The 22,073-nt window shown below is 48.1% G+C and overlaps 1 protein-coding gene across 1 annotated transcript in view; it reads left to right on the forward strand.

The window, feature by feature from the left end:
* CAMKK1 (calcium/calmodulin dependent protein kinase kinase 1) overlaps nucleotides 1-22,073 on the forward strand; it is a 92,910-nt gene that overhangs the window by 23,018 nt on the left and 47,819 nt on the right. Inside the window, exon 2 of the mRNA XM_057375492.1 lies at nucleotides 15,246-15,764. Coding sequence (XP_057231475.1) covers nucleotides 15,324-15,764 — 441 coding nt within the window. The 5' untranslated portion in view covers nucleotides 15,246-15,323. The remainder of the gene's footprint in view (nucleotides 1-15,245; nucleotides 15,765-22,073) is intronic.

A 22,073-nucleotide genomic window follows, 5' to 3' on the forward strand; every position in this document is an offset into this window, starting at 1 on the left:
GCAGGGATGAGACCATCCTTAGGCCTCTGTAGAGAACTTCCAGAGAAAGGGATTAAGGAACACAGTAAACTCCTTTCTACCTGCCTCTCACTTTGCCCAAGGCACAGCTATATTTCTGCTCAGAAGATCTACCTGTCCTTGAATTCCCTTGTAACCAGTGCCAGAGGCATAAGTTCAAAGTGCCATGGCACCATGCTGGTGTGCAGTCCTCCAGGAGCCAGTGATGGCCAGGGGAGCTGGAGGAGGCCAGTGAAGATGTGCTGCTCCATCAAGTGCTTGGGAGGGTGGCTGAACAGAGGCAGACACTTGGAGCGGTTATCCCAGCAGGGAGCAGACAGGTCTTGTGGTGTTATAAACATTGCATGGTGATTTATTTTGAAGGATGCCTTTAGCGTGAGAGAGGGGCTGTGTTTGCCTCAGTGTGAAGTAGATTTGTGTTGGAGCTGCTGTGCACACTCTTGAAGGCTGTCAGGTCTCCTCCCTCCTGGAGACTTTGTTGGTGCATCCAGCCTGATGCCATAGAGAGCAATGGATGATGATGTGCTGGTGGGATGGCAGCTCTCCCCTTTGTCCTGTGTCCACAARTGTCTGGGAAGGCGTGTGTGAGCACATGTGCCGTCCTGGGAACAGCTGTGGTCACAGCTGGGCTGTCAGTCTGAGGACCTCCATCCAAACCCTGCGGGGGTGACTGTCAACCCACCTGCAGCTTCAGAGGTGTTTGCTGTAATGGTGCTGAAAACCACTTTATCCTGTGTTAATCTTTTACCTGCACCCGCAGGCAGCTCWGAGGAGCCTTTGTGGAGGTTTGCAGCCCTTTCATCCTTCTTCATCAGTGCTGGCAGCTGCTGCTTTGTGGTAAAATCAAGGTTTTTCTTGGGCTTTTGCTTTGTGTGCGAGTCTTTTCATCCTCAGACCAGCCTGTTGTGTGGGGTTTCTTCCCTTCTGCCTCTAGAGGTGGGTCGTTTTCCTGTTTAGGAGATTATTTTGTGGTGAACTTGAAGTTTTTGGAGGGAAGTGGGATGCAGAAAAGTGGTCAGGGGCCATGGGCAGACATGGTCTAATATTTCAGGCAAGGAAGRTCACTGCCACACCAGCACAGCAGCTTTGGAGCCAAGGCTGACTGTGTTTATGGGATTAAGTCCCTTTGTTTGACCTCAGTTTGTGAGAGGTTGAGTTGTGGTCATTGGATTTAGTGCAAAGAGATGCAAAGCTTCCCTTGGTGCCAAAGGGAATAATGAAGGCAGAGCAGCCTCAGCTCCACAGAGGAAGCAGGTGGGTGATGGCAGCAGTTAATATACAGTCCAGCACRGGCAAATTGCAAATTCACTCCCTGGTGAGAAATCTCTATTCTTTTACCCTTGTTTCTGTAAAGGCAGRTGCTCACRGGGCTGGCCATTTAGGTGATAACCYTTAYCTGCACTCTCCTGCAACTCTTTGAAAGATTCAGAAAACCTAAAGCTGTGGAAATGCAATATYGAGACACTGGTCGTGGTGTGATGCYGATGAAGTGGKGCAGAACAACTTCAATTAGTCCTTTGAAGTTATTCCACTTACAAGTGCACTTTTTGTGCTGTACTGATGGAACACAGAGAAATCAGCAGCTCCACAGAAAGGCTATGCAGTGGGCTGTGAAACAGACTGAACAGACTCATCATTTCGGGGGTGCCCAGGATGTTTGCTGGGTGCTTCCCTGCGGCTGTGCTTGGGGCCSAGGTGTGAGGGGCCTTCTGAGGACACACCAGACTTGCTCACTGATGTCCTTGCCAGGATTTCAGGAAGAGGACGGGGGACATCAGCCACAGGTCTCCTGTCTCCTGTAACCTAGCATTTCAAAGGCATCAAGGTATCTGTTGGGGTCTGTTAAGAAGGATTCATGGGGATTACATCTTCTCYCCAGCACTGTTTCCCTGCCCATGAACATATCCCACGGGATGTTTGKGAAGATGAGAAAATTTGCTTTGTGAGGTGCTCATATTCCTCCAGAATGGAGATATATTTAAGTCCCTTAAGTGGYTTAACTTAAGGGCTTTGCAGCATCATATGAGAGTTTTTATGAGTAACAGGAGGACGTTGAGAGCGTTCGGCTGCGGTCCTGGCACTGCCTGTACGGAGCCCTGCTGGCATCCTGCTGCCAGGAGCAGGACTTGTGCTTGCTTTTGCACGGGTGCTGAGCTGCACGAGTGGCTGGTGCCAGTAGAGCTTATCTCAAGTGCTGGCTGAGGCTGGAGACATCTCCAAAGTTGATTTTCAGAGCGCCGTAGATGCTGACTTGCCATGTGGTTTTGCTCTGCTGTTTCAGCACAGGGATTCCTGGCGGTGCCCTGTCTATCTCAGCATGACAAGATCAGCTGCAATTGCCCTGGTGTTGGAAACAAGAGCCTCTTCCTGGCCTTGGAGTGCTGCTGCATTAATGTATAAAATGGATAAATTATTTAGGTAGTGAAATGACTTGGATGTGGTTATGGATTGAATAAGATTTCCAGAGCCAATGTGCTTACTCATCAGATGACTCATGTGTTAGTCACTTTTAGAATAAGTGATTCTCTTTTGGGTGCTTCCATAATGGGATGGGTGGAGATGAGCTGAAAAATTCCACCCCTGCCTTTGATAATTTTTTTAATAGCATCTAGAACATGATGGAATGGTTTATCAGACAGAAGAGGAAACAGCTCTGTCTTGCGAATGTGGTGCATCCCAGGAGCTTTGCCTGAATTCCACAGCAATGTGAGACTTTCATTTTGCTGTTTGCTTCCTGGTCAGGCAGTGAAGTTTTAGACCAGACTTCTCAAGCTTTCTTTTCAGCCTATTCTAGTGAGTCCCTGTGGTGGGTAGGTGCATGTCTGAGCCTATTCTCATACTCGTGTGCTGCCAGCAGTGAGTAAMAGCATCTTCAGATGGAAGCTGCCCCCTGAAGTACTCAACATAGCTARGCAAGTAAAACCCTGTTGTCAACTTTTATTTATATGTAATTRTATTTTTTCTATTATCAAAATGTTGATGAAGTTGAATCATGCTTATGATTGTTCAGAAGYATGCACACGTGTAAGCAAGTGCACAGCATATCTGARAGCCTCGGGAAATTCCTTTGTAATYCACTGCAAGCTTTATATAGCAAGTAAACCTACTGGGTTTTTCTTCTTTCTAATCTTTCATCTCCCTGATCTCACAGTCATCCAGCAACAAACATAATGTCAGCAATTCCTGATCTAATTCCTGATTAATGTGGGTTTCTGATGGATCAGCTGAGCTCAGTGGCACAGTGTGATCTCTCATCTTGCTTGACCCATGTGGCTGGGCTGCAGCCAAGGTGGGAGAGCCATKCAGGGAGTCACGTGGGGCTTCACTGCTGGCTTAGGCATGGGCTTTGCTAAGCTGGATGTGGCTAAACTCTTATCATTGCTTCCAATGTTGAAAATGGGGATGCACTGTCAGAAACAAGTCTGATATTTTGGTTTGTGTCAGGAATGATGATGTAGTGTTGTTATAAAATATTATGCTGGTTTTAGATCTACTCTTACTCTTCCATTGTAGGAAGCGTACAAAGGCACATGAAACASCCAGAGGTCAGGAATCAGAAATCTGGGACCATTGAGGTGGTGTCTGGGTGACCCTGAGTAGCAGTGTCTCTTCCTAACTCCTCTGTGTAGATGTGGTTCTGACCCTTGGTGAGTAGGCACTGTTTGTAGAACACAGGTAGGTCATGGCAGGACACAGGCACCATGTAAATGTATTAGGCAAGATTGTCAAAAGSAGCTGAAGAATTGGGTTTTATTGTTAAATAGAACTGGTGAAAGGAAAGCTAAAAATAGTTTTCCTATGGGTGTCTTTTGTCAGGTAATAGAGAATAACTCACAGGCATGTAGKTTTTCAGATTTCTATAGCTGTCTGTGCTAGATCTCCTGGGTCACAGGTGTAGAGGATTTTATCAACAGTTCCTCTCAGAGAAAGAGGAATATATCACTTCCCCAAGAAATTTTCTAGTTTGCTTTGTCTCTTGATTGCAGAAGAAGGGTTTTTTTGTGTTCTGTTTTAAAACACTTTTAAAATTTAAAACTAATTTACCAGTTGTTGCTAKCCTCAAAAGGAAAAGAATGGTACTAATACATTATATAATAATAACAGTAATAAAAATAAATGTGACTTGCTGCACAAAAAGCCCTTCCAGATGAAAGCTGCCTCCAAAGGTGTCACCTTTCCTCGTTGGCCACACAGAGCTTTGTGTGCTGCAGYGTGCACTGGTGAAAGGAAAAAAGATGGATGCAGGTAGACCCCACCTAAGTGGATGGATGCAATGAGAATCATTTCTAATACTTCCCTGACAAGAGCCCTGCTAGCCTAAGAAAATGCAAATGTTGGGGGACTGTTCTCCTGCTCCTCTGCGCCTGGGAAAGGAGCCCTGGGATGTCTCCAGAGAAACTGGGCAGCTCTCATTTAGACACATGTGAAACATATTCACCCAGACACTTCTGTGAGCATTTCCACATTTCTGAGGCTGAGATTTTCTCTGTTGTTCGCACTTTGGCACATGTGTGATCATGCCTTCTGATGTCCTGAGACCACAGTTAAAGTTCAAGAATGTGTTTAAGTGTTTTGTTGGAATGGAGCCAACATCTCCTCAACATCTCCATCACAGTGAGGAGCAGTGTGGTGGCTGTACACAGACTAATTGTTCTGGGATACAACCTGGAAGGTGCTGAGCACCCTGGCTGGCAGCCAGCAAGGCTTTTAAACACACGCTTTGCTTAGTTTTTTCACATTGTTACGAGTCTTGTTCTTTGATTTCTTTCCCCATAGCAACTAGAGAAGGATACCTGAGTAGCCGGAGCAGTGCAATTCATTTTCCAGGGCATGGGATACATCTGTTGGGATCAGGTATTGCTACCAGTGCCCAACTGGCTTCAGACTTTTCCTTCTTTGATCTCTTCCTGGGCACAGGAACTACATTTGTAAACCACATCCCATCTGTCCACATGTCTTTGCTTGGTATTAAACTGCACAGATCTCCTTACCTCCCTTTCCTCTCAGACKGTGTTCACCCTTCTTCAAATTCCGCCAAATTCAGGTTTTATTTGGAAGTGGTGTCATCTGCATTGGAGCTCAGGGCAGGAAATAGAAGAGCACAGAAATCCTGTGGAGGCTGATGGCTTTTAACAACTCTTGAGTTTTCAAGGCATTGTTTTCAGCTTTGCCTGCTGTGAGCAGGAGGAAGATGTTGCAGCCCAGGCTGGAGGCTGGAAGGAGCTTTGGTTCTGCAGAGAGATGGCTCCATGTGTGCTGCCATCGATGCTGGCTGTTCCTTCTGTCCCTGTGTTTTTAGCTGGGACAGCTCCTCCCATAGCTCCATGGGCCTCTCTGGGGTGTGCACAGCAGGATTAAACCCTGGATTGTCAAAAACTGTCACAGGACACTTCCTTGCCAGCAGATTTACTCCCTGTTCTGCTCCTGCCCCTGCTGACTTGGTGAGCAGTAGCCTACCTTTTCCCGCTGCCCCATGACTTTGCATCATTTTTAACACTTGAGAAAGAGCCTGGCTGGTCAAGTACAATGCACAGTACTTGTCCTGAGCCACAAGAACAGGGGCACTGCTTCAGTATCCCAGGGCACCCTGGAACCCCAGCCTGGGCAGCCTGGATTCAACCCCTTCGCTGGGGTGAAATTAAGGTGACCCAGGGTGACATTTTCATACAGGGTGGCATTTTCATACCTGCTACACCTGGGAATGATTGTTGGCCCTTTGGTGCTATAAAGGCTTTTTCACTCTGACAAATGCTGAGCTGTCATCAGCCTAAATTTCAGGAATAGCATTGCAGTGACTCAAAAGAGCAGCTTTCTCCCCAGCAGCCTTTGCCTGGATAATCTCCAGTCACTGACCTCGGGGCTTTGAAAGTGCATTTTGGCTTAAAGAGCTAAAGCTTAAGGCTTAAAAGGAAGTGGGAAACCTGCTCCCCTTTACATTTCCAAGTGTGTGTTGTGTGTGCACACAAGGGTAATTGTCGGGGTGTACCTGGTTCTGACTCTTGTGGGGTCTGTTACTCATCCCCCAGAGCCCGTTCCCTCTGTACGGAGCCTCTCTGCTGCCACTGCCTTTGATACTGTGCAGGTTAGCTGAGGACATGTTTTCAAGTCCTGGATTTCTAAAGATGTGAGGATTTTCAGAAGATGGAAGTTATCCATGTGGAAGTAGAACAGATACGTTGCTCTGAATTTGAAGTCCATTTATCTTGTCGTACAGAGTTCACTGCTTTTTGCTTTTGCCCTGTGCAGTTCTGAGTTTTGCCCTTTGCCTGGGGCTATGCAGATTGGCAGAATTGATGAAGACCTTCAGCCCTTGGGTATTTAAAGATAGGCTCTGGGATAATTTCCCCAGTTMAAACTCTTGATTTGTATCACCTTGGATAGAAATCTCTACCCATATTTGAACTGGTGGGACAAAGAAAGCCTGCAATGTTTTGTGCTTACACATTGTGRATTTGCATCCTGGAACAGGTGGAAATTAATGTTTTTTAAATGCTGAAAAGACTTTTCACTGCAGCTGGCTTACAGAACTAAGCAACGTGATATATCCCCTGAAATACCTCCAGATCTCTCAAAGGCAACTGAAAGCTWTTTCCTTATCTGGGAGAGAGATAAACCTCGGGGACCTGACATGTATAAATGCGAACTTGTTCTGCCTTGTGGCTTGTTGGGTTTGTTGTGGATGCTTTTTAAACAATTGTTTAATCAGTGCAGCTCTGTTCTGTGAGATCTGAGCCTGGCAAAGGTATTTGATGCWGAATTCTTTGGCTGTATTGATGATCTGTACGTGTTCTTTCCCGCATCCTGCTGTGCTGCTCCAGCACTCTTCTGCAGTGATTTGCTTTCTGGCATTAAATTCTTATAGACCAAGCAGCAGCAGGGATTCTGAGAGCACCTGGAAAGCAGAGYTAGCCATGGCAGCTGGTATAGAAGGAGCTGGTGGGTGCAGGGCAGGCAGGCAGGGCTGAGAAATATCCTGGTGAAATGAATAAAGTGGGGAGGAGAAAGGAGATGACCTGGAAGTGTCTGGATGCCGATGTGCAGCTTGGGCTGAGACTCTGCTGCCGAAGCAGCAGCCTGGCTGTACAATTCCAGGTGGCTTCTTCCCTCCTCCTTCATTTATTTAATTACTGGTGTATCTCATGGGTTCTGCTGTGGAAGCAGGATGCAGTCCCACAAGATCAGCTGTTGTGTGTACTGGGTTTCTGCTCCTCAGGGTGACAGATATTGGTGTGTGAGAGCTGGCATGCCTGGCTGGCAGGCTCCCTGCTGCTCCAGAGCCCTCACTGCAGACTGGGCTTACCACGCTTTAAAACCAGACCTTACACTAAAACCGGAKGGCAGGTGCCTTGTGCTGAGTCTGTTCACACAAATCTGTTCATGAGCTCATTGCTGCAAGTTCTGTTTTCAGTTCTGTTTCTCTAATATTCCCTTTTCTCTCTCCCTGTGCCACAGAGGTGTTTTCCCTGGGCTGCGTGCCCTGGTCCTGCTGTGCAGCAAAGTCACCTGTGGGCATTGGGTGACTGCACCGGCTTAGGGACAGGATAGACATGAGTGCCCAGTTCTGCTGCCGTGGGATCGGGGGCATTTGGCCACTGTGGTGTGTTAGACTTTGCCCCTGCAGACTGAGAGGCTGTTCAGATCTTCTTGATTTCTTTATTTTCAATTTGTTTATTACAACAAACAGTGATACACATGTCTGTGTCATCTTCTGTGGCAATTTTGAGGTTCATTACAGGTTGCAGCAGAAGATGGCTCACCTGAGACCAATATCTTCCCCTTACAAAAACTGAAAACCTTCTTTTTCTTTAACTTGCCATTTACCTTGTCTGGTACAGACATTAGGAAACCCATTACTGCARTTAAGGTCCTAAATATTAAAACCTCCCTGATTCTGAGGCAGTAATTTTGCTCATTARTCAATAGAGCCTGGCTACTGCCTTACTTGTTAGTATTTTGCAAATAATCTAAGCCTTTCAACTTTCATATAATCTGGCATTCTCTGTTATTTTTTGAAGCACCCCCTCACTGACTGTTTAAATCCACCTCCAGCAAGCTGTGCTCCCTGCCATGGCTGCCTCCTTTCCTGGGAATCATGCTGTTTCTCAGCCCAGCAACTGACAGCAAGCCATGACACTTCTTCCTCCTCTTCCTCCTCTTCCTCCTCTTCCTCCTCTTCCTCCTCTTCCTCCTCTTCCTCCTCTTCCTCCTCCTCTTCCCTGCTCATATTCAGCCCCAGGAACCTGCTCCCTCCATGGCACAGGTTCTGCACTGACCTGACACGGGACCTCTCTGTGTGAGCTGATATTGTCCATGCCCACCTCAAGCTGTAGCACCAAAYAGTCTTAGAGGTGCTGCTTGGGAGGCTGCTTTTCTACTGGATGGGGATCAGCTTCCCCTGTGCAGCATTCATGTTGTATTTGGGGTATTTCCTGCACTCTTGATGGGGGCTGGAAGAAGAGATTTGGTAGGCAGGCTCTGAGGTCTGAGCTGGTGTCGTCTGAGAGCAGCATTGGAAATGGGTTTTTGTTCTGCTGACACCTGAGTGTAGTTCCAACCTTGTCCAGGCTGTGTGTGCATATTAACATGCCAAAACCCCTCACATTGCTAACTCTAGGGTCACTTGGCAGTGAAGCCAAGCACCCAGTAAGGCTGGTGGTCACACAGCATGACTCTCTGCTCACACCAGCCTCCTCTGTCCTCCCGTCCCTCACTGCCACAGTGTCAGGAGCTGGGATCAGGCTGCCACAGTGGTCAGGGTCCTTCCCCCACAGGGCTCCTGTGTCCCTTGTCACAAGGGCAAATGGGATTTGTTATAATCTGAGCTCAGGTTGTCCGCAGAGCCGGTGTGGAGCTGGGTGCTGGGATGTGCTGGTGTGTGGTCACTTAGGGCTGTCGCAGAGATGGTGAGTCACAGCACTTGGCATCACTGAAAGCACAAACTGTGGGATACGTGGGATGAGTGCCTCTCATTGCCTGTTCCTCGTGCTTTCCCAGCTGTAATTTGCAAAATAAAAGCAGCTCTGATGTGCATACACTGATAAACAGCTTTAAAAGATTAAAGCAGAAGTGAATTTAGTCCAGCACCAGGATCTGATGCCCACAAGTCTCGCTGAACCTCTACTATAAAACACAATAAAACACAGCAGCCAAACCTGTCTTACCAAAGGCATTTTGCAGGCAGGGCTTGAGTACAAAGAAGCACAACTCCTCTTCAGTTCTTTGCRGTTGTCCCCACCAAAGACATGATTAAAATGTGCCACTGGAGCTGCACTCAATCAGATAATGCTCTGGCAGGGGCTCCTGTTTCACCTGTGTTATCTGGAGTATTTAATGTTAATATCACTCTCACTTAGATAGACTTGGCATTCCTCAGTGTTTTCTTGTCACAGGAATTTTCTTTAGTAGAAACTTTTTTTCTTCAGAGTAATTTTTGGTTGATTATTGCTTATATATGCAATTACTRTAATTGCATCTGATTATGCAAATATGTTTAACCATATAATTAGAACATGGAGGGATAATGCAGTTTGGAAATCTTTTGTGAAACTTTCTGGGCTCGGGACTGTGTGCAAGGTGGTTGTTAACTCTTGAATTGTAGGTTGGTAGACTGGAGATCTTGGTTCAGCATCCTGGCTAGTTTCAAAATATATTTTAAATATGCTATTTTTTGCTCTTAAAAGGGGTTACATGGTGTGCAACTTCTGTTTTTCACATGATAATATCAGGAGATCACTGCTGAGCTCAGCCTGTGTCCCATGTGCATCTAGGGTTTACACCCAGGGCCATGAAAGCATCAGTCCTTCATCGGATCCAAACCCCAGATTCTGCCTCCCCATGGGGTCTCTCAGGGGGAAGAGAGGGAGAGCAGAACAAGCACAGAGTTGTGCACCTTGGGGTGCTTATGTCTGTAGCTCAGGCTGAACTGACCCCAAAATCCCTTTGGAAAGCACCCTGCCTTGGAAAGGACTAAGGAGGAATCAGAATGCTGCATTTACCAGCATTTACAGCATTACTCCACAGTCTGGAGATGTTTGTTGTCATTTTAGAAGCCTGGCAGGAGCAGGGGCCTGAACCTGCTTTTCAAATTTCTGATGCAGCGGTTGAATTGCAAAAGCCGCTGTTCTCTGTTGTTTGTGGCTCCTGTTAAAACTGCACGAGGAGCTGCACGCAACTCATCAAAGCACCTCGCTTTAGATCTGATTTTCAGCTGTGGCACAACAGCCAGGCTCMCTGCCAAGAGCTGTGCAGAGAACGGGGACTGGGTGATTACAGAAGGATTGAGGGATTTCTCAGCAAGATGTACTTGTCTATGCCCTGAAACAAGAGCCTTGTGAGCTGCGGGACAAAGCGAACATGTGGCGTGTGTGCAAAAAGCACCAACAGTATATTCTTACTGATCATTTGTGTTAATGTCTTCTGCTTCTAGTCAGAAATTGGTACCTGAAGTGATTTCTGCCCCTTCCCAGGGAGGATGCAGTCCAAATGGGCAGTCTGGTGTCTACCTGCTTTGATTGTCTCCGCAAGGACTGCAGGGATTTGCTTCTTTTCAGATTCACGGAGCTGCAGCATCTTGTCATCGTTTGRCTCCTGGTTTGGGCTGCCTTTTGGCCAGTGATGGCTGAAAGTGGTTTTCACAGATGCCAAGAAGCTCATTTGCTTCTCCAGGGCCCGATTTCTGGCAGCAGCAGCATGAGTGGTGATGGGCAGGAGGCAATCTCACCCTCAGGTGCCCTGCTTGGTGTGCCAGGGGTGGGCAGAGCTGAAATGAAGGCCASCATACTCTGAATTTAATTACTGCAGGAGAAATGAACCTTCCAGCTCCTCTCYGACCACAGCAGTGAGACCCATAAAYGGCTGGTGAATTATATCTGAACTTCCATGTACTGCAAACTGCTTGTGGGGTTTGTGGCAGCTCAGATGTTGCTCCAGTGCGTGGCTGTAGGACCCAAGCCCCGGTGAGTTTCTCCTCACCAAAGATATTGGAGTGAGCTGGCCAGGCTAGGGGCAAGAACCTCCCTCATGTGTAAAAAGTTTATGGGGTTGGAGTGGTGGGTGTGGAATTACCTCCCTCATGTTAGGGTAGCAGTGCTTGGGGAAATCCTGCATAGCAGGGAGCACAGGAGACACTCCAGGATGGAAAATTCCTTGTCTGTATTGCTGGGTGTGGGGAGACAACTTTGGCTCTGGAAGGGACTCACTGACCTGATATTTCTAAAATGTCATTCGAGGAGCTGTCCAGGACTTGGCAGCCCAGCCCAGGACGTGCTGCTTCTCTCCTTAAAGGGAGTTTGTGCTGCTGTTGGCAGCAGTCGGAGCGGATTCTTCACCATGGCTGTGCTGCTGGGGGCAATGTCTGAAGGAAACACGCACAGCACAGGGCTGGGTGTGCTGCCAGCTCTGTCCCAGGCAGGAGGGAGTCTCTGGGGTAGGGGGAGTGTCACCTGAGCTGATGGGGGTGACATCCCCTCTGCAGGCAGCCTGTCCTGGCTCRTGGATCATTGCACTGCCTGGAAAACCTGCATCAAGCAAAGCCAAAAAGTCATTTTTCTACAGACTGTGGCAAGTTTGGGAACTGAGGCTGAGTTTGCTGAGGCCCAGGGCCTTTTAACTTGTCTGTCCTTTCCTGCTCTATGTCCCAATATATTGGCTTGGGAAGCAGTTTTTCTGATAGGGACATTTCTAGTTAGCCAAGAGGATGGACCGAACAGTAAACTARATTTACAATTTTTTATTTTTCGAACAATGCTTTGGAATACTTTATTGAGCAGAAAAACTAATTGCATCTGCTCATCTCCCACTCCCACGTAACAGAGAGATTTTCTCCAGGATCATATGCCTTTCAAAAGGGTTTTTTGTACCATGCTCTGCTCAGTGCCAGTCTGGGAAACATGTGCAGTCATTTGATAAATGTATTGTGAAAATCGTGGTTGAAGTGGCAGTCTGCCTGCAGCAGAGGAATTGCTACAGGGAAAAATGGTAAATAAGATATCTGTAAGTAAATTAATTTTGCTCATRTAAGCTTGTTTGCAGCTTTGGTTCGTGTCTGCAGCGTAATCCTCTGCTATAYAGCAGGTGTTGAGTGTCGTGGGGGATCAGCAGGGACAGCAAAGCTGTGCAGGAGCTGAGAGATAGGGGGGGTGGAATTTTTGTTTTGCTGGCATTTCCCATCACAGCAAGGTGTGGTTGTGCCACAGCCTGAAAAACTGCAAATCCACCATTGATTTAGCCTTGCAGAAATTAACAGTTGCCTTTCATGCTGAGTTAATGCACAGTGAGACTGGGCTGCACGTAACTGATCTGCTTTTTTTKAAATCTTTGCTTTCCAATACAGTTTTGGAGATTTATCACGGAACAGGAATCCCTCAAAGTAACAGAACTCCATCTCTACAGATGAACTATTATTTTCTTTAAAGTCTTGCTGGATTTTTTAAGCCTGCTTTTAGCAGTGCTGTTTTATTTGTTTCAACACTGCATGGGTCTGTTTGTTTTGATCAGATTAACTGATTTATGGGGTTTATCTTCAGTTTATCTATTTCAGTTGCCAATTAGCTGAAGATTTATTTTGCAGGCCATGCTCTGCGTTAGAACTGAGCCAGTTTGCTTCAGCTTTTCAGGGGTCAACACCCTGGGTGCCTGATCTGGGTGCTGAGGAGCTGCTCAGGTGGCTGACAYGAGCATCGCTGTTTGCTGGGCTGCYCTTCCCAGTCCTCCTGCYCTTKTTTTCCTCTTGAAAAGATTGAGCAGCATGCAACTCACAAATGTTCAATCCAGGTGGGTGGTTTGTGGGCTTTCACACCCAGCCACGCAGCAACACGGGCAGATTCTCCCTTCCCCTTGCTCCCACATASGAGGAAAACCTCATGGCAGGAGGAGGGAAGAAGGTGGAGGAGCTGCAGGCTTTGGTTGCAGGTTCATTTTCGTCTCGATTTTGCCTAGGAATGGGGTGAGCTGTGACTGTCCAGGAGCTAAAGCTGCTGCCAAGAAAGGCCTTGGGTTTGTTTCTCTGTTGGCAGAAGAAACAGCTTTTAGCACAGGGTGGTCTCGGAGGTCTCCTCCTCTCCCTCGTGTGAGCTGGCTTAAATGGTGGGAGCGTTTTTTGCTCCCTCCTTCCCTTGGTTTACWGTTATTTCCGTGATGTACCAGCCTSCCAGGAGAGCTGCAGCCCAGGTCTGGCAGAGGCTGTTGACAGCAGGGATGTGCCTGGTGCTTCCCTGGCCGTGYAGAGCAGCCCTGGGAAGCCCTGACCTGCAGGCAGAGCTGGAACCTGGCTGTGAGGAGATGMCCTTCCCCAAGCATGCAGGCATCCCATGAGTGTCACTGGGAAATGCGCTGCTCCACGGGCTCTGGAGCGCAGGGGAAGCCTCTGCAGAGACAGTGGGGTGGCTGCAGCCTTGCAGTTACCCTGATCTGATGCTCCTCATTTATCTGAGAAGCTTTCCAAACTTCACAAAAGCATTTTGCAGACAGCGAGTCCTCAGCAGACTTCTGCGAAATCGGTTTTGAAGGACCATTGCTGGCTTGTCAGCTCGCAGAAAATTCGGCAAACCTGGGTTTAGGGGCTGGGGAGTACAGGGAGGTCTGGCAGAGGGGAGGCTCTTGTGGCTCTGCCCCTGGGTTTGTGGGGCCACATGCAGTGTGTGCTGGACTGAATCCCAAAGTTCACCCCTTCCCTAGCTGCTGAGAGCCACCCCCAGTGCCTGCACCCTTGCTCCAGAGGGGATTTGTGCTTTGGGATTGAAGTGTTTAAATATAGTTTTAATAGAAGCTTTTAGAGCTGATCTCACCATTTCATTACTGTTTTGAGTGAATGACACTTCTGTCAATTTGTTTCAAGCAAGCCTGCAGAAAAGACAGGAGAGGGGAAAGGAGGTGAACGGCATGATGTGAAGAGGAATATCTTAGATTTGGACATTCCCTTTCTGTGGCACTGAGTGCCCAGCCTGTATCCCTGTGATGGGCATATGACCTAGGGTGAAGCCTCTAGCCAAGATCTTAATCTAGTTTTCTTATTGATGAAAAARGTTGCTTGAGCTTGGCTGCCCTGGGGGCTCAGGAGGTGGTCCCTATGTCTTTAACCCAGCTCCACCTGTGCTCTGTGACAAAGGCTGTGTGTGCTCCCAGGCTGGTTCTGGATGGGGCTCTTTGGACTGGCTCACCCCCCACCCTGTCCTGATGTAAATGAAGTTTGGATTCAGGTGTCACCTGGCTTGCAGTGGGTTTGTGTACAGCCTGCTTTGCATGCAGAGAACCAAAGGTTGCAGTATTTCAGGGTTAAGCCTGCTCTGGGATTCGCTGGACGCAGGCCAGGATGCTGTGAGTAAAGCCAAGTAYTCCCCCATTGTTCCCAGAAGCTGGGCAGGGGGATGAAATGATGCAGTGCTGCATCTTCAGAGGTTAAGTGTTGAGAGCCATGTGCTGCAGAGGATCATTTCCTGCTCTGCATTGTGCTGGGAACTGAAATCTGTTTAAATTGAGATTGAAATTAGCATCCAGGAAACAGCGATTTTATGTGGCAGTTTTAGCTTTGTATTGCAGTTTTGCGTTCTGTGGTTCTTTTCCCAAGGAAAAGCTGATTCTCACATGCTGTAATAATTAAGCATTGTTGATTTGCTGTTCACTATAGCTTTCATACACGGTGGGCAGCAAGATTAACATGTGTTTGCACACAGACTGCAACTCTGTGGGGCCAGGGTGACCCTGGAACCAGATTGGTTTTTAAMTTCTGCTTTTGCTGACCGTGTTGCAAATGGCAGTGTGGAAGTCACAGGCTTGGCCATTCTGTGACACTCTCCAAGGCCCTACAGGGCAGCAGAGAGGCTACTGGGGATCCCTAAATGGCTGTGGAGTTGTTGTGTTGGGTTTCAGTACATGCCAGAAGCTCTTGCATCCTATAAATAAGAATTCAAGAGGTTGAAAGTTCGACCTTTGGCCCTCGGCTGTTGGGAGGTTTCTCCTGGTACTGTAAGCTCTGGTTGGCAACAGAAGGAGAAGTTCTTTTTAGCTGTGTCACTTGTTACACATCAGATAAAATCTGATCTTTTATCTCTTTCCTATCTAGCTCAATGCCTGGGGTTTGCCTTTCAGTCTGACTGTACCTTGTTCACAGCCTGCCAGTGTTTTGTCTTCATTTTCTTGCATGCGGGAAGAAGCTAGAGATGGCTGTCCTGGTTATGTTTGTTTTGAGTGAACATTTTACTCAGTTTACCTCTGTTTGTGATTCCTTTCAGGTATTTCATGGAGCCTTTGAGCTCTAATATCGCTGCTCTCTGCATGATCATCTGAGACCAAACGAGCCAGACACAGCCATGGGGGACTCTACAGCAAATGCCATGGATGGAGGCATGGACACACAGACTGAACTGGTGGAGAGGGTGGCAGCCATAGATGTGTCCATTGTCCCAGACAGAAGTGACCAAAATGGTGAAGACAATCCTGAAGAAAATGACACGGTCTTCTCTGATGACGTAAAGGACATCCAAAGAAACGGAGTCAGCAGCGACATGGGAATCAATGAATTTCTGCCTTCCCAACAGTCTGAAGATGCTCACTTGAGACATGGTCCCAAGAGACCTCTAACTAGACCTGGTCTATCAAGTAGGAAGTTGTCCCTTCAGGAGAGATCATCAGGAGGTTATTTGGCTTCGAGCAATGCTCCAGGTTGTGGTCCTTATGCCACAGGGCCATCACCACGGATAATGAGGAGACCAACAATAGAGTCCAATCGGGTCTCCATATCAGACTCTGAGGTAGGCATTTCTCCCCTACAGCTGAGGTGTTGGGGTAAAGTAAGCCTTTCTCAGGTGGTAATGGGAGCCTTCAGTCTTCTGGAGCAGTAGATCTAAAAGCACTTTTATTTCTAAGGGGGGAAAAAATCCCTTGAACCAGAGATCATATTAGCTTGGAATGGCTCCATCCCCCAGAGCTCTGCTGGGTGCAGCCCTGGCCCTGACCCTGACATTTGTCTCCTTTAGCCCTCACCTGCCTGGGATAGTCTTGTTAAGGGRCCATGACCTCTGTGCCATGGCAGCAGGCAGAAGGTCTTTCAGGTTGTTCAGAAAAAGGGCTGTGGCCAAATGGCTTTTGTCTTGTGTCCCTGCTGCATGGGCCCTTCAAGAATTCACCAGTCACAGCAGCTGATGGTATTTTGCTGATGGTATTTTAGGGATTTAAACTTCTGGAGATTATGTATCTGCTATTGTGTTTTGCCATAATTGAAGGCACAATTTAATTTTATAAAGAGCTTAAATGTGCTGGCTCCTGTCAGGGTTTCCCTTTGTCTTTAAAGCATTTGTAACAGCAGCGGTGACGGATGGCCGTGACCCTCCTCTCCTTCAGAGGGATGTCTGGGTGGCTGTGGCTGTCATGCAGCTGCTCTCCTGGTCCCACACCTGCCCTGGAGGAGCTGTGACATACTGTCAGTGGTCGAGTGTCTTGCTGGAAGTGGGTGATGGTTGCAGTTCCCAGTGCTGGATGTGCTATGGTGGGGAGGACAGGGAGCACAGGTGCTGTTCTGACCTCACTGCCCAGTGCYGTGACCTGGACACCTGCAGCAGTGCAGGCACCCAAATCACTGGAGTTCAGACTTCTGCCAGTGTGGGTCCAAGGGACCTGGAGCTTGACCTCTGTGTGATTTGGTGTTTCCCTCTCAAGCAGTGGGTGTTTTCCTTTTGCACCTCTGAGAGGATGCTGCTGTGCACAGCCAAATCAGCCACTGTCCTCTGGRCGAGCTGTGCAAGTCACATCAGCTGTGGGATGGGTGGTGCAGAAGGTGCACTGCAGAGACTGCAGCTTCTTTGACAGCAGCCATATGCTTTAATAAGGGAGGCAGGGAGGGAAAGGAGCCAGTTCTTGGAAGTGGGACGTGACTTGAGTGCCAGCTCTCCCATCCTGCAGTGCCGTGACTGTGCCAGGAGTGAGGCTTTTCTGAAATCTTTCAATGTATCTGCAGTCAAGTGTGACTGGCACATTCCCATCCGCAAGCAAATTCAAAGTACTCCATCCCCTTCCACAGCATCTGCATCCTGGGGAGCAAGGGTCACTGCCTGGGGGTGGAAATGCTTTGTTTGAAATGCAGATGTGGAGCTGTGTCCCTGCTCCTGCAGCAGCTCTTTACTCAGTGCTGCCTTTTTCATGGTCACTTTGATGTCACTGAGAGAGCCCTGCTGTGGTGCAGCCCAGCTGCTCAGCAGAGCTGTGCTCATTGAAAACCATTACTCATACTAATGGGGAGTGGCTGTGTAGGAGTGGGCAGGGAGCCTGAGCGAGCTGGGAGCATTCTGAGGTGGGTGYTTGCCCCCACAGAGGTGTTCTCAGGAGCTGTGCTGCTCCTCCCCAACTTATAGGGATGGTGTCTGTATCCTACAAGGAACAGCAAAAGGATTAGGAAGATGCATGCTTGGACACGGGTAGAATTTGAGGCTGGGCACTGAATCATCAGCAGTGTGTGTGAGGTGTGTGACAGCAAGGGGAGTGTGCAGCCTGCACACAGCCCCTCTCCAGCCTCCAGTGTCACYCCTGCTCCTGCCAAGTGCCTGTCAAAGGTTGCTGTGAGAGGCATTGCTGGAAAAAGTGGCTGTGGTGTTGGTGGCTGTGGAGGCAATGCCAGTTCAGATTGAGCTGTGCAGCTGAGGGGGACAGCAGGGAACTCTGAAAGAAACAGAGCACAGGTCTTTCATTCTCTGTCAGGGATTCYAAGAGTTACAGGGTCTCCTTGTTGAGGTTTTTTGTCCTATTGGGGATAAAAACAGCCTGTGATGAGAAATACAGTCGTGGTGCCCTTGGCAGCAGCTGCTGGTGGGTGTCTGTTGGTCACTCTGATTTGCAGCCCCTCAGTGAGCAGCAAGGCTGGTGGGTCACTGCCAAGATCCAGCTGACCATTCCCAGCATTGCCCTGACATTGGCAAATGGCTCTGTGGCACACTTTGTTCCAGGCAAGCTGCACATTTGTATTCCAGGCAGCACCTCTCATCCAATTAAAGCCATTTTGGAGTTGGTTTTTTCCCCTTGCTCTGGGTTTCTGGCATCCTCAGGCAGTGCCTTTCAGCAGCAGGACCATCCATTGCTCCAGCTCGTGGCCACTGCTCAGGTCAGTTSCTGTCTATGCAGAGCTGGAGATGAAGATCAGCAGCGTTCAGGYGTTATCATTGCCCACGTGCAGGCACCGTCTGTCAGAGCGGGGACGGATGGCTCAGCTGCATGTCACAATTTCCTGCAGGACCGATAGCCATCTCAGACTGAGCCTGCCTCCCTCTCCAGCAGGATGGCAGCTCAGTGTCTGGCTGTCAGTGATGCTGTACCCTGGGCTGATCTGGAAGATAATGGAGAGATGCGCTGTGCACAGACAGAGTGTGGGGATAGGGCAGAGCTGAGCGCTCTGCTGTTCGCTGATGAATTATGGAAGAACGTCGTGTTCTCTCAGACACTGCTGAGCTTTTTAATGCTGGTTTAATACTTATTCAGAGGCTGGGAGGAAAACTTCTCTTCAGGGATCAAGAGGGCCAAGAGCTGAAGGCTCCCTGTGAGGTTCAGGGAGGATTTAGGATTTATCTGGTGCCAGCAGCAGGCAGTGAATTGGGGCTGTCCTGTCTCTGGGACTGATCCCACAGACACCTGCCTTCTGAGCAGGGCTTTTGGGATTGTTATTCAGGCAGGTGGTGACTCCTGGGCTTGCAGGGCTGCAGCAGAGCTGGGGCTTGTTGTCTTRAACAAAGGCTATTCCCAGAGACACCAATTACCCAACTGCCCTTGGACAGAGAGCTGGCAGCTGCTGGTGTCTTGCAGCCACTGCTGACAAGTCTGACTCTGCAGTTTTAACTCTGCAATAGAAGTAATGTGTTCTGCTCTTCTGGCAGCACTGTTGTGTTCTTCATTAACCTGATCTGTCATTTCTCTATCSAAAATTGGGCTATAATTTTAAAAGCCTCCTGTTTGTTCCACTCCTTTCTTAGGTTATTCATGGCCTGRAAGGTTCTCTCAGTGCCGTCTTGCCTGGTAGGAATGCCTGGTGCGATTTCTGCTGCCTATCAGTGCTTTGCTCTGACAAGGGRATGACTTTGCCTTTAGCTGAGGCACAGAAGTGATTAAGCTGAAGCTATTAAGGGTGCACAAAGTTGCAGAGCTGAGGCACAGGTCCCAGAATTGAGGCTGCTGGCCCACTTTGCTGATGGGATGCTCCTGGCTCCTGCTCGGTGCTGGCAGCGAGGCAGGGAGSATTTTCCTGAGGCTGCTAAAAGCAGCTTCTGCTTTGCTGCCCAGATGATACCCTGGTGTTTTTATGGACCAGGAAAAGACTCTGAAGGTTTTTCTATGTGGGCATCTTGTCACTCTGTCTGACAGAGCTTGTCCCATCTCAAACAGCAGGTCTTGGATCTGTGAAAGGGGAGAGGTGTTGCTTGTTGGAAAGAGGCATTTGAAAGTGAAGTGCTGGTGGGTGTGGTTTTTGGGGTTGTTTTTTTTTTTGTTGTTTGTTTTTGGTTTTTTTTTTTTTTTTAATTCTGCTTAAACCAATGGTTTTAGGTAGCCAAGAAAAGTCTTACTTGGAAAGTGGCTGGGAGAAGAATAAAAGATGTCTTTTCCCAGGCTTTCTCCCAGACCTGCCAGCACAATTAATTGCTTTATAGTCTTTTCTCCAATCTCTTCCAGCTGAATTTCCTTTCCCATTCACATTTTCTTTCTCTCCCTGCATCCCCCAAACTCCCTGGCACCCCAGTTCCCCTTGCTCTGGTGTCCACAGAGTCTCTCCTCCCTCTGGGATCAGTAGGAGGCTGTTCCAGTTGCCCCTGCCTGCGTGTCCCTGGTCATGGTGATCAGCTGGAGCCGGGTGTGCTTGGAGGGGATGAGTCACAGCAGTGCCTTCTCTCTCCTCAGGAGATGCAGGGAGGAGAATGAGCTGACAAAGGGAATTTTCCTATGCTGGATGTCCATGGCTTACTCCAGAGGCATGGAAAATAAATCACTTATTTGTCCTTTCTTTCCTTGGCTTTCCTCATCTTTATCATAGTCCCCTGCTTGTTTGCCCAACTGGTTTGAAGCAACAGGCATCCAGAGCTGAGGGGCAGTGTCTTGGTCCAGGTCTCACACTCCTCCAGGGACTGGAAGATGCCTGGTTTTCTTCATAAAGTGATGTCTTGCTGTTCACAAAGGTAAACTCAGGTGGGACCAGGGCAGAGGCAGGAACTGARCTCCTACTCAGTACAGCTGACAGCTTCTCCTTCCAGCCCCACGAGCCCCCCAGATGAATTTCTTCCAGAGGTCTTGCTGTGGTGCTCAAACTGGAGGTCTTGAAAAGATTAAAGATACTTGAAAATATTTCTTCAAAGAAGACTCCCCCACAGGCATTGCTAATTTCTTTTCCTTTTATTAATTAACTTTTAAATAAAGTTGCATTTCCAGCTTCTCTGAGGGTAAGGTTTGAGAGAAGGAGAAAGCCCAAAGCTGCTGTTGGAGAAGGGCTGGAAAGGGCTTGCCTTGGTCCCACAGGTCCCAATCCCATTTTTAGCCACTCTCTCAGTGATATCCCAGGGACCCAGCAGATGCCCAGGCTCCTGAGAAGATCTGGGGTTCTAGGTGGGTGAGTCCCAGTGCTGATCCCATGGCTGTGCTCTCTGCCCAGCCATGGACAGTGCACTGCAGCAGGGTTGAGCTTTCCTTTTGCACTTCCTTTTGGATGTTGCTTAAAAATCTGTTTATTTTTCTTACCACTGTGAGGTCTAGGCTTCCTGTCTGTCCTTCTCTGTCCCTGAGCAACTTTCTAATTTAAATTCATTGCTGCCCCTAATACCCATTTTCTGGCATTTAGTTTCATTTTGTCTGTTTTCAGAACTGCCTTCAYTTCCCCTTCTAGGCAGGATGAGTTTCAACCAGTGTTTCCTCATTTTTCTTCCATGCCTCTCTTTAAAGTGTATCTCTAAATTGCTGAAAATTCTTTTCAGATTGGGAAATTTGGCCTCTTTTAGGGGGCAAAATTTTCCTTTATGTATGTATGTATGTATATATGTATGTATGTATGTATGTATGTATGTATGTATGTAGGCAGTCTGATTGTTTTCAGAATTGTCTTCTCTTGGAAATCAGCTCTGGTTCTCCCTTCCCATCCATGCATCTCCTATGGGACAGCAAAGGCTCAATTCTCATTTTCTTGGGGTTTCTGTCACCCAGTGGTGGCCACGGTGGATTTCTGGAACTGATTCTCTGGACTGCACTGTGCTTTATGATTTTTGACCAATTTTTGTCTTCTGTGGCATTGATCCCCCCTTCCTCTCTTGACTAATACCTTGGACATGTTAACAAAGGGGGCATCTTGTTTTTTAAAACGAAAACAATTACTGCACACTTGGACTGGCTCAGTCTAATTTGGTGACAGCTTTTCATTAAATGATCTCGTTAAGGTTCTTGCTCTATTTGTATTTATCAGCAGTTGCAAATATATTGGTGTGATGAAATCAAGAGAATTGTACAATGTTATCTCAAAGAAGCACTTGGCCCAGAGATTGGTGCTTTTCTCTGATAAAGGAATAGTACAATTATCCCACTTCCTGCAGGAGAACCAAATAACAGCCCTGCCAGTCTGCAGCAACACGTGGCAGGAGTYGCTTCAGCTGTGAATTATGATCTTTTCAGCAAGGGGGAAAAAGTAGAGAGCTCCTATAATCTGATTTGATTTTTGCTGTGTTTAGCTCAGGTGTGGGAAGCAGGGCAGGAGCTGAGGTGATSGTGCTTCCAACCAGGAATTACCTGAGTGGGGAGCCCTGGGGGTGTGGGGCAGGCAGGGATGAGGTGACAACGAGTGTGAACTCTGGGAGACTGTGCTGTACATCCAGCCTGTCCTTTGGACACTCTCTGGGTGTTCCCATCCCATGTTTGTCCACCCCTTTCAAAGAACTGTCCCTACAGATGGGGGTTATGCTGTCACAGGCTCCACCTGACAGCAGTGAAACACCAGGGAGATGTTTCAGGTGATCAGTCTGGTGGGAGATAGAGTGGTAATTTCTGGCCAGAGTGAGAGGGGTGGTGGGAAGGGGATGGTCAGAGTCAAAGGAATGGTGGCTTGGACATGG

This window comes from Malurus melanocephalus, unplaced genomic scaffold (genome assembly GCF_030028575.1).
Source record: "Malurus melanocephalus ecotype Western Australia unplaced genomic scaffold, MMel_1.1 scaffold_251, whole genome shotgun sequence".
Classification (NCBI taxonomy): Eukaryota; Metazoa; Chordata; class Aves; order Passeriformes; family Maluridae; genus Malurus; species Malurus melanocephalus.